This window comes from Elephantulus edwardii, unplaced genomic scaffold (assembly GCF_000299155.1).
Source record: "Elephantulus edwardii isolate Elephantulus edwardi_28Jun2011 unplaced genomic scaffold, EleEdw1.0 scaffold00002, whole genome shotgun sequence".
NCBI lineage: Eukaryota > Metazoa > Chordata > Mammalia > Macroscelidea > Macroscelididae > Elephantulus > Elephantulus edwardii.
The window spans coordinates 9,818,615-9,830,634 of record NW_006399752.1 but is presented as its reverse complement, the minus strand read 5'-3'; the positions used below and the strand labels follow the sequence as shown (position 1 = coordinate 9,830,634).

General features: G+C 36.8%; 1 protein-coding gene across 1 annotated transcript in view; it reads right to left on the bottom strand.

Moving 5' to 3' along the window:
- TBC1D32 (TBC1 domain family, member 32) overlaps window positions 1–12,020 on the bottom strand; it is a 319,433-nt gene that overhangs the window by 117,540 nt on the left and 189,873 nt on the right. The window contains exons 23-24 of the mRNA XM_006878990.1: window positions 4,841–4,949; window positions 3,979–4,072 (exon numbers count right to left, since the gene is read on the bottom strand). Coding sequence (XP_006879052.1) covers window positions 3,979–4,072; window positions 4,841–4,949 — 203 coding nt within the window. The remainder of the gene's footprint in view (window positions 1–3,978; window positions 4,073–4,840; window positions 4,950–12,020) is intronic.

The following is a 12,020-nucleotide window of genomic DNA, read 5'->3' as shown; positions in this document are numbered from 1 at the left end:
GTATGTGTATCTGCGCATGCTGTGTAAAACTGATAAATAGATTTTAAAGGGATGCTTACATTTTAATACGGTGACCATGAAAATGTACACAAAAAGATATTGTCTTAAGATTCTTATAGATTAAAAACGAATCAACAAATAGCTAGCACTGACACCAGCGAGGTAACACTTCACAGTGTAACAGATGAAGAATACTAAGGCTAATAAGGAGAGCAAATTTAGAAGTTAAGAGACATATGAGGAGGCACATTACTGTTTCCATACAACTAAAGTGGTATTTTTTTTCACAATAACAAAATACTGCAAAAGTTTTCAGTATAAATGATGACTAATATAGTACATATCAGAATCACTGACTTACTACTTCTGAATTTTAAAAGAAGAGTTTGAAAAAAAAAGTAGAGTTTGAAAGAGCATGAACTCATGCATGGTAAAAGAGCTTTTTGTATATTAAGGTATTACTTGTTTGAGCACTGCCATAGACTGGTGAGTGCATCCAAGACTGCATCTGTTAATTGAAACAAGTCAGTTGGTGTACCATCAATTCCTGGGGCCCTACTCTTTGCCAATGCATTCAATGAAGTTTCCACTTCTCTTTCATTATCATTGGCTCCTGTCCATATGGTACTTCCTGAAAATTTTCAATGTCAATCAATTCTGGTACAGTGACTCTGTGTTTCCCCTCCATCTACTTTTTATGCTTTCTAGGTCATTAAATATATTGCCCACAGCATCTTTCAACATTGCGACACGAGGCTTAAATTTGTTTTTCAGATATTTCAGCTTTAGAAATGCAAAGAAAGTTCTTCCCTTTTTATTCTCCAATTCCAGATCTCTGCACATTCCATTATCATACTTTGCTTTATCCTCCTGAGCTGCCATTTGAAACCATGTGTTCAGAATTTTCACTCACAAGACTATGCCAGGAAATTTGGAGGACAGCTGTCTGGCCAACGAATTGGAAGAGGTCCATATTTGTTCCTATTCACAAAGGTGATCCGGCTGAATGTGGAAATTATCTAGAAATATTGATCTCACATGCAAGCAAAATACTGCTGAAGACCATTCAAAAACTCCTGGAACAGTACATAGATAAGGAATTGCCAGAAATTCAAGCTGAATCTAGAGGAGGCTGTGTCATCATGGATATAACTGCTGATGTCAATAGATCCTGGCTTTATGTAAGGAATACCAGAAGACTGTCTATTTGTGCTTAATTGACTATGCAAAGGCATTTGACCATGTGGATCATGACAAGTTGTGGCTAACAGTGAGAAGAATGGAAATCCTAGAGAACCTGACCATACTTATGAGGAACCTATACTTAAAGCAGGAGTCTACTGTATGAACAGAGCAGAGGAGCACTGCATGGTCTGGAATTATGAAGGGAGTATGTCAGAAATTCATTCTATTTGCATACCTGTTCAATCTATATGTTGGTGTTGTTTGTTGTTATGTGCCATCAAGTTGCTTGCAACTCAAAGCAACCCTATGTACAACAGCCCTAAATCCTGCTCTATCCTGTGCCAACCTCAACGTCTCTGACACACTTACTCCCACCACCCCAATCACAGAATCGATCCTTCTCATCGAGGGTCTTCCTCTCCTGCACTGTATCTCCACTCTCCCAAACATGACATCCCTCTCCAAGGACCGGTCCCTCCTTGCAATCTATCCAAAGTATGTCAGACAAAGCTACAGAATCCTTGACTCCAAGGAACAGGCCAGCTTCACCCTCTCCAGGAAAAACCTGTTTGTTCTCCTAGCAGTCCATGGTATATTCAACACTCTTCTTCAGCACCACAGCTCAATGGAATCAATTATCTTTCTATTATCCCTAGTCACTGTCCAACTCTCCAATGCATAGCACACAACTGTGAAGACTATATCCGGGATCAGGTGCACCTTAGTCTCCAGCCTGATGTCGTTGCTCTTCAGTACTCTGGAGAGGTCCCTGACAGCTGACTTTCCCAACGCAATTTATCTCTTGATTTCTTCTTACGTTGAACAAAGTGTGTAGAAAAGTATCAAATGATTTACTCAGGTCTTTGTATCTCACAAATTTTTATCCAATGGTGGTAATATGTTGTGTTTTATTATTGTTCATTCATGGCATGCATTAGTAAAGATACCTTTACGACTACTTAAATACAGGGTCATCAGTGCCTTTAAGAATAGCCAGAATTATTTACAAGATCATTGCTCTGGCATGCTGTGTAGTATCCCATTGTGTGAATGTACCATAATTTCTCAATCCATTCATTTGTGGTTGGATATTTGGCTTGTTTCCATATTCTTACAATGGTGAATGTTGCTGCTATGAACATTGGTGTACAAATCTCAGTTTGTGCCTCAGTTCTCATATTCTCAGGGTATATTCCAAGCAGTGGAATAGCTGGGTCATATGGAATCTCAATATTCAGTCGTCTTTTGTGGAAACGCCAAACTGCTTTCCAGATGGTTGTCCCATTTCACAATCCCACCAACAATGTATAAGAGTTCCTATCTCACCACATCTTCTCCAATATTTATTACTTGCCATCCTGTTAAACTTTTCCATTCTTACTGGAGTGAGATGGTACCTCATTGAGGTTTTGATTTGCATCTCTCTTATTGCCAGTGATTTGGGACAATTCTTCATATGTATGTTTGTCATTTGAATACCTTCCTCTGTGAAAATTCTTTCCATGTCTTTTGCCTATTATGTAATTAGGTTATCAGTCTTTTTCTTGTGGAGGCCCAGAAGTATTCTACAAACTTTCATTATAAGACTCTTGTCTGAGATGACATTACCAAATGCTTGTTCCTAGTCTGTAGGTTTTCTTTTCACTCTGTTGGAAAAAAGATTTTGATGCACACATGGATTTATCTTAGAAAGTTCCATGCATCAATTTTATCCACTTTAGATTGTACATTTCTGGTTGTATTTGGCAGTCTCTTTATACCTAGGACTAGTGCTTCTAAGTTTGATCCCAGTTTGTCTCTTATGAATGTTATAATTTTGGGCTTTATTCCCAGGTCTCTGGTCTACCTTGAGTTGATTTTTGTGTAAGGTTTGAGACATGGATCCTGCTTCAGCTTTCTGCAAGTAGGAGTCCAGTTCTGCCAGCACTATTTGTTGAAGAGGTTATCACTGGGACTGGAGAGCATTACGCTGAGTGAACTAATTCAGTCCCACAAGGATAAATATGATATAAACCCATTTTTGTAGAATGAGTATAAGGATCCAAGATGGGTGGGAGTGGGTGGAAGCAGAGGGCTGAGGATATGCAGGGAGAGGAGGGAATGAATCATCAGGCTGTACAATTTGATGGGGGGGGGGGGTGAGGGAAATTGAAAGAACTTGTACTTGAAAACAATATATTTGAATTTTGTAAGTAAATTAGTAGAAAATTTAAAAAATAGTCAGACTTGTACACCAATTCAGAACACTCATCTTTATGATTCTGATCCTCTAAAACCATACTCAGTAACAAATGTCTTAGGATGGGTTCAGTTGAGAAGCAACGTCAGTGAGTATATATAAGCATATACAGATTTATTTCAAGGTAGTAGCTCATGTAGTTGTGGAGACAATCAAGTACCAAATCTACTGGTCATGCATCAGGCTGGAGTCTTCTCCTGACTTCTGTGGTGGCACCAGATCATAAACCCAAAAATGTAAGGTCGGGTGTTGTTACATCCCAATAAGGTGAGAGGATGATGAATCAAATACAGGATGGAGAAAGTAAACTTTGCTAAATCATCCATATACATGGGATGTAGGCCAAAACACCCACTGAGCGCTCTTCTCAACTAACTGGCTGCTCATATGAAGCCACAAAATGTGATAGTATTTGACAAACCACCAATAATCATGACCTAGACAAGTTGACACATAATATTAAGTACCACATTCTACTCTTGTAACAGTTTACCTTTCAAAAAAATTGTAACAGATATTAAAGAGAATATGACACATGATAGCAAATATTTTACCTTGCTTTATGTCAGTATTTCTTCTAACTTCTGAAATATAGCAGTTTGGCAAAGGATATGATGAAAACATTGGCCAAGGATATGGATCATTACCCTAAATACAAAGTGACACAGATGACTTTAGGAAATAGTTTGAAGCATTACTGAGCTTTTAAAACTTTCTAAAATTATCATTAATATAAAGTGGCTTTTTCTCTTATAACTTCTCAAATTTTTGCATATTTAACCAAAGACATTTGATATTAGAATTTGGTATTCTAATGGATAATAATGAAAATGAAGTGTTACAACACCAAAGACAGACTTCTGGTATTCTGTCTTAGCAACTACGACTGACACAAAGGTTTTATATTATTTTCATGAAAGGAAAATTACAGTCTTCATATTAAACCTTATGTTTGTTCATCAAAATGTGTCTCTTGTGCTGTCAATCATTTCTAATTCACCCCTCTCAAAGTGACAAGCAAGAATGAATGAAAACAAACACATTTTTTCAGGAAACCACCAAAATCTATGGATACTAATAGAAAGAAAAGTACTCAATATTGTCAAAGAAATAAACAAGTAATATGATTATGTAATAAAATATCATAAAAGAGAAAGATAATGAAAGTTAAAAAATAAAGTACACTAAGACAACTTTTCAAAGTAAAATACCCTATTCTATTACACAGAGTAGTATTCTTGACCCCAAATATCAACAATATTTTACTTTGACAGGGCTCATTTGAATCCTAAAATTTTCAAGTAGTAAAAATTCAACCTTATGACACAGATATTTGAGAGTCAATGCTGTTTAATGTCAACTGAGTTGACTACCTTGCTTCAGAATACTATTCCCTCTGATCTCCATCACACTCACCTTATCCAATACCCTTGGAGGCAAAATTCGTTCTAATGGACCACCAGTAAGATTTATCCTAACAAGAACATGATTCCTTTCTACTGACAATCCATCAATAATGAAGTCTCTGAAAGAGAAATGCATTAATTTTATTATTGCTGCATTAAATAGAATGCATTTTTATAATTAAGCAAGTAGATTGTAAAGGACATAAGGCAAAAAAAAATACCTACAGAAGCTTAAAACAAATTATTATCAATGGGATAGTATGCAACACTACGGGGCAGTGATCTTGTAAAGTATTATATAACACAGGAGAGATTATAGAGCATTATACTGAGTGAACTAACTCAGTCTCATAAGGACAAAGACTAGGTAAGACCATTTATGTGAAAATAGAAGGGTAACTAGTAAGATGTATGTAAAGGTCCAAAAGAGGAAGGAGAGAGGATAGGCGAGTAGATTGTGTGTAGGAAGGGAAATCACTAGGATAACAGAGCTTAAGGGAGGGGATAAAGGGATTAAGAAAGATCCAATGGAGACCTGAAAAGATGGGGTAATAGCAGGCATAGATAAATGGTGATTAATTTTATAAAACACAATGTATATGAATGATTGTATGGAACAAAATGTACATGAATGAAACACAATGTATATAAATCTTATAACGCAACTCTGGAAACTCTATGTATGAACAGTGCTCAGGCCTTTCTTTAATAGGGTCGCTATGAGTCCTCTATGACTCGATGGCACCTAACAACACAAACAACAATGACACAGAGCAAGCTACGTTGGTCTAGTGGACAAAACATTATGCTACCAAGCTGAAGGTGGGTGATTTTAATCTGCGGCTCTCAGGCCAGGTTCGAATTGGTTTCCTGTCAAACATTCTTCTAGGTGGTATAGCACTGGTCTGTGCATTGCTGTACAGAGGTAACTTGTGGTGCTGTGATGCTGAACACTGTGACACTGATGTGCCAAACATAAACTCATGTGGACGGTGTTTGGTGGAGCTTCTCGACTAAAACAAGCCTGGATGCAGGAGCAGCATCCACTTCCGAAATGGCTTGTCTCCGGAAACTCTATGTATGAACAGTGCTCTTTCAAATAAAATCTATCTTATTAACTTTTACCTTTTAAAAAAGGGGTCTTTAATCTTTATGTACCCAAAGAGATAAATTCACTTTTGATCTTATAGTCTTCTTTGCTAAATGTAAACAACATATATCATTAAGTTTATTAACAAATATTATTGCATTTAAAGAAGAAATAGAGGTAAGACATGCATTATTTCTAATAAAAAACAAAATCTAAACCCATTCATAGCTAATTAATTCTGACTTAGTGCACCCATACAGGATAGAGTAGAATCAATCGTCCCTGAGTGTGTTCAGAGGTTATAACTGTTAGAATAGCAGATTGTCTGATCCTTTCCTGCAGAAGACTGGTGTGTTTAAACCAATGACGTTTTGGTTAGTAACTCAATGTTTATCAAACTACATCATCAGGACACACTGTCACTACCATGACTTTCACAAATAAGTTATAAATATAAGTTTTAAAAATAAGGCAGGGTTTCTTAAGTCCCAGTAATATAAATTATCAATCAGAACACCATTGTCAACATCCTCTATTACTTCTTGTAGTGGCTAGTTAATACATTCCTTCTACATGATATCACGCTAGAGTACCCAGGAAGTGAAAGCCTAGCCTTTCAAGTTTTCAAGCACTGGCCAGGATAGTGGCATACTTTTCCATTTCCCAACCCTCAATTTCATACACTAAAGGAGTTGCCAATTATCGAGTAAGTACTCAATAAATGTCAGCCAAATTGAGGTAATGGCAGTTGTGATTTATTAATACAAAAAAATTATTAAGAGTAGTACCATAACATCATTTGGCAAATAAACAAAATTTATAACTATGCACTAACATAATTAAGATAACAAAATAGAGAGTGCCTTTAAAGGGACATAAAATCAAACATTCTGTTAAATGGGTCATTGTATATATTAAACTATGACACAATTTCATGTAATCATAAGCAAAGGCAGGTTTAATTGGGAGAAAAAAAAAATCTAAACTAAATAATAATGACAAGTAGGCCTGCTCCAGACTACTCAAACTCTCTTTAAAATCATCTATCATTGTCTATTACTTTTGTTTTTTAATGTCTCTTTACTCTTGCTATTTAAATCTAATAAATTCATATACCAGAAAAGCATTTATAAAATTATATTAAAAAATCACTTCTTAGAAAAGCATTCGGGAAAACTGCTTTTTATTGTCTTTTAAGTATCCTTTTTTTTTTTACCTGCTGTTCTCAGAAGTGTCTAAGATGTTTTCTCCTTGAGCACTTAGTAACATTTCAGATATTTGATACTGAGCCTCTAAGAGGAGAAGGGTGTCCAGATTACAGCATGCCACACTCAATAACCTATTTAAAGAAGGAAAAGAAAAGTCTATTTTATTAAGTATGTTTCAAATTTTTAGACGTTTTCTAAATATCTCAAAGTAATACCTATATATTCACACAACCATACAGTTAGCCCTTTCTATCTATGGGTTCTGCATCCATGGATTCATTCAACCATGGATAGAATATATTTTTTGTTGTTATTTGAGGGAAGGGGAAAAAGCACAGTCAAGTGATCAAGCAATCCTGCAAGGGGCAAAAGGGAGTTTACAGTGCTCTTTACAGAACAGTCACATTTTATTAAGTATTATAAACACCCCCAAAAACCCCAATTTCTAAAACTCATTGCCATCCACTTGGAATCAACTCATAGCTGATCCTCCATGGTGTTTCTGAGGCTAGAAATGACACGCAAAGAGACAGTTTTTCTTTCTCCCAATCAACTATTAAAGTGGCTTTTGCATCAACTGTCCAACTCATTACTTACAAGGCCACCAGGGTATCATTGGGTTCTTTAGGGAATTTCAAACTCACTCATTGCTATACATTTGAACTTGATTAATTGTACTCTGTTATTGTTGTGTGCTATTGAGTCAGAATACACTTATAACTGACCCTTCAGTGGGTTTTAAAGTGCAATAAATCACACAGGAGGAGAATTCTCATCTTTTCCCCAGAGAACAACTGATAGATTTGAATCACAAATCCTTGTCTTGATACTGCAATTCCTTAGGATTAAGCCACCAGAGCTATTTAAAGAGCTAACAGACTTCGTCAATAAAGACCTCTTTAAGATTATAAAGCACAAGGAGGTCAGTTTAAAGACTAAGGTGTACCAAGTCTTTGTATTTTCAATCACTTCATATAAATGTGAAACTTTGATAATAAATACAGAAGACTGCTGAGAAGTGATGCCTTTGAACTGTGATACTGGGAAAGAGTATTGACTATACCGTGCACTGGCATAAGAATAAACACATTTTTTTTTTCTTTAATGTAGTCAAGGTGCTACTCAGAAGAAGGAGAGTGAGATTTTTACTCACAAACTTAGGACATATTATCAGGAGGGGCCAGTCTTTGGTAGGAGATTGGTTGAAAAGGTAAAAGAGTCAGAGAAGGAGAGGAAGAGACCTTCAGTGAGACAGACTGACCCAATGATTACAACAATGCACTTGAGAATAACAGTACAGTTCATGAAGACAGCACATGAACTGGAGTCACTTGGTTGCAACTATGCCAATAACAAATACTTTGTTGTTGCTGTTATATGTTTTTAATTGTAGCAAAACACATAGAAACTGTGGAGTTTAATATTCAAAATCGATTTCCTGGCCACAGAACTTGCTTCTGACATTTGTATGGGGCAGAAATATGCAAACAGGGCATGCTGGCTTATCCACAAGGGGACTGGCTAGTCTCATCAATCCACAAAGGGATTGGCTAGTCTTGCCATTAAATTGAGTGATTCCAGAAGCAGATTAGACCTTCCCCACCAGCAAAGAAAAGAAGAAAAGGCAAGAGAATGTAGGGTCCCCTTAAGGACCACACATTCTTGATCCAGCTATACCTATGGCGGCAGCAGCCATAGCAGAAGCAGAGGACCAGAGAGACATGACATGAGATGGCCAAAATTAGTTGGACTGAGAATTTTGTTACATTGACCTTGAGCAGCAAGGTTCAAGGCTGAGGTGCATGAAAGAGCATTTCGAAAGCTGTCCTGAACAAATTCTGCTATTAACCTGGATTATAAGCTTTTAATTTCCTCAATGTACTTCTTTGTGGTCTATGAGCTATCACATCAAAATCTTGACAAAGCCAAGTAATAAGATTGGTATTGAGATGAGCAGAAAGAGGTATGAGTGTATGGGGGACACGTCTGACCTCATAGGAATGGGTTTTGTGTTGCTGATGCTATTAATGGGGACACGTCCCCTTTGTGAAGTTGGTAAAGGTTAGATATGGCCGTCCCCAGACCTTGCTCTTTTTTACCCTGAGACTCAGATCTCAGATACTGTAGATAAACATTTTGTTGGTGGTGGTGTGTACCATCAAGTTGGATTGGATTGGCACAGGAGGAGACTGCCCCTCCTTCTCCAGTGGAACATCTGGTGGATTTGAACTACATGCCTTTGGGATTGCAGTGCAGCTTCTTGCCACTAGGCCATCAGAGCTCCCTTAGCCTTTGCTTTTTTTTTGTTGTATTTTTGTGTGTGTGTTTTTTTTAATCCAACTGCTCTTTTCATAGCAACTTTATGAACTCAATTCTACTGTCATCTTTACTCATTGTCCAACTTTCAGAAACAGAGCAAGTAAATGAAAACACCATTTCTTGAGTCAGGTATATTTTAGTCTTTAAAATGTTATCACTGATCCTTAACAACTTGGAGAGATCCTTTACAGTTACTCCCCACCAACACATACCACCCAACAACTTCCTAGGCCAGAGCCAAAATCGCAGAGGGCCACTCAACACCATGATATTCATATGTGTAACTGATTTTTATGGTTTGTTTTTCAGTGTACAACATTTATGTTAGGTTGCTATATTGAAGGACTGCTTGCATGCTGCTGTCTGATTCAAGCCATTATGTGTTCAATTACTTGTTATGCAAGTAATCTGGATGATGACTAAGAATGATAGAAGCTGAGGAAAGACTAAGGATGACAGAACAAGAATCGATGCCTTTGAGTTGTAGTGTTCAAAAAGAGTGTTGAATATCCCAGAGAATTCCATAGAAACAAGTATGTTCTGGAAGAGAGGTTGTCAGGGTGCTCCTGGGAGATTTGGAGATTGCCATTAAGATGGGCCAATCCTTGGAAAAGGACATCACACTTGGAAAGGAGTGTCAGTGAAAGAGTGGAAGACCCTCAACAAATATCCCATTGACAGGGAGGCAGAAGAAATATACTGACATAGAATTGCATCAACAACTACTGAAGAAGTGACAAGCAACAGAAGAAAGAATTGACACCATAAATAAACAACCCAGAGTCAGGGAGCCAGAAGAAATATCAATGCAGAGTTACATGAATAGTTACTAAAGAGCTACAAATGATAGAAGAAAGAATTAAAGCCATAAATAAAGATATACAATAATTTATACATCATCACACACAAAAAGGAAGGGATAACCAATACTACTGGAAATAACAAAATATATGAAAATGCAATTCAGAATAATAAGACTGAAATTGTAGCATTTTCTAACATGCTGGAAGGATGAAATAACAGGAGACATGGAAGAGAAAGTAAATATAAGCTAGAAGACAAAAGAACGGGGGGGGAAGGCAATGAGAACTTAGTAGAAGAAAAAAACAGAGAAGAGACAGAAGAAAAATCAATAAAACATTAGAATCATGGGGGATAACAGCAAAGGGTATCACATATGTTTGATTGACATTCCAGAACTGGAAGTGGGGAAGGAAAGCACTGAGAAAATTGTGGAAGAAGCACTATAAGAAAACGTCTCAGATATCATGGAAAACAAGAAAACCTACCTTCAGGAAGCTCAGCAAACTCCAGATTATGTCCCAAAAGAAAGACCATTAAGATATATCATAGTGAAATTCTACATAATCAAGATAAGGACAGAAGACAAAAAGCAGGAGGAGAAAAACAGTCACCTACAAAGGAGAACCAACTAATTAAGATCTGGTAACCCAATAACAAAATTGGCAAGCAATATGAAAAGACTTTTCACAAAGGAAGACATTCAATGTCCAACAGATACATGAAGAAATTTCAAAATCACTGGCAATCAGAAAGATGCAAATCAAACAACAATGAGATGCGATCCCAACCCAGGAGAAGTACAAATGTTTAATAGAAGAGCAAGCATGATATGTGGGAGAGGATTTGAAGAGATTATAACTCTCATGCACTGCTGGTGGGACTGCAAAATAGAACAATCATTACGGAAGGCAGCTTGGCATTTCTTCAAAAAGCTGAACATAGAAATCCCATATGATCCAGCTATTGCACTTGTATGAGTAAACCCAAAAGAAACTAGAACGGAGACACAAATAGAGATATGTACACCTGTGTTCATGGCAACATTATTTACAATACCAAGAGCATGGAAACAGCCCAAATGCCCATCAAAAAAATGAATAGATTTAAGAAATTGTGATACATTCATTTCACTAAGGAATGATGATTTTGTAAAATACTATATAGCAGAGGATAGTCTTGAGAGCATTAAGTTAAGTGAATTGTCAGTTTTGGTACAAATACTGCATAAGACCATTATTGTAAATAGTAGGCTAACAAGAGGTTTATAAATGTCTAGAAGGGAAGGGGTGGAAAGGGAAAGGAAAGGCTAGAAATCATTAGGATAGCAGTTTGGTGGATGGATGGGGAGGTGAAGGAATGGGAAAGATTCAACAGCGATTCTAAAAGATGGTTTTGGGGTGTGCATGGATCTATGGTAATTAATACATTGCTGCAAATGACGGCAAATGTGTTTCTAAGCACAGTTGCCAATTTAAAAAAGTGTGTGGCAATGTCTTAACAACATAAAATACACAGTATACAAATGACTGTATGAAACACAATGTAAGTGAATTCTTATATGCAAACTAATAAAAACTTTTTTAAAAACAGGGAGTTCTGATGGCCTAGTGGCAAGACGCTGCACTGCAATCGCAGAGGCACGTGGTTCAAATCCACCAGATGCTCTGCTGGAGAAGGAGGAGGCAACCTCCTCCTGTACCAGTCAGATCTGATTTGATGGCACTCGTCAAAATAATACAATAAAAAAAAAAATAAATAAAAAAATAAAA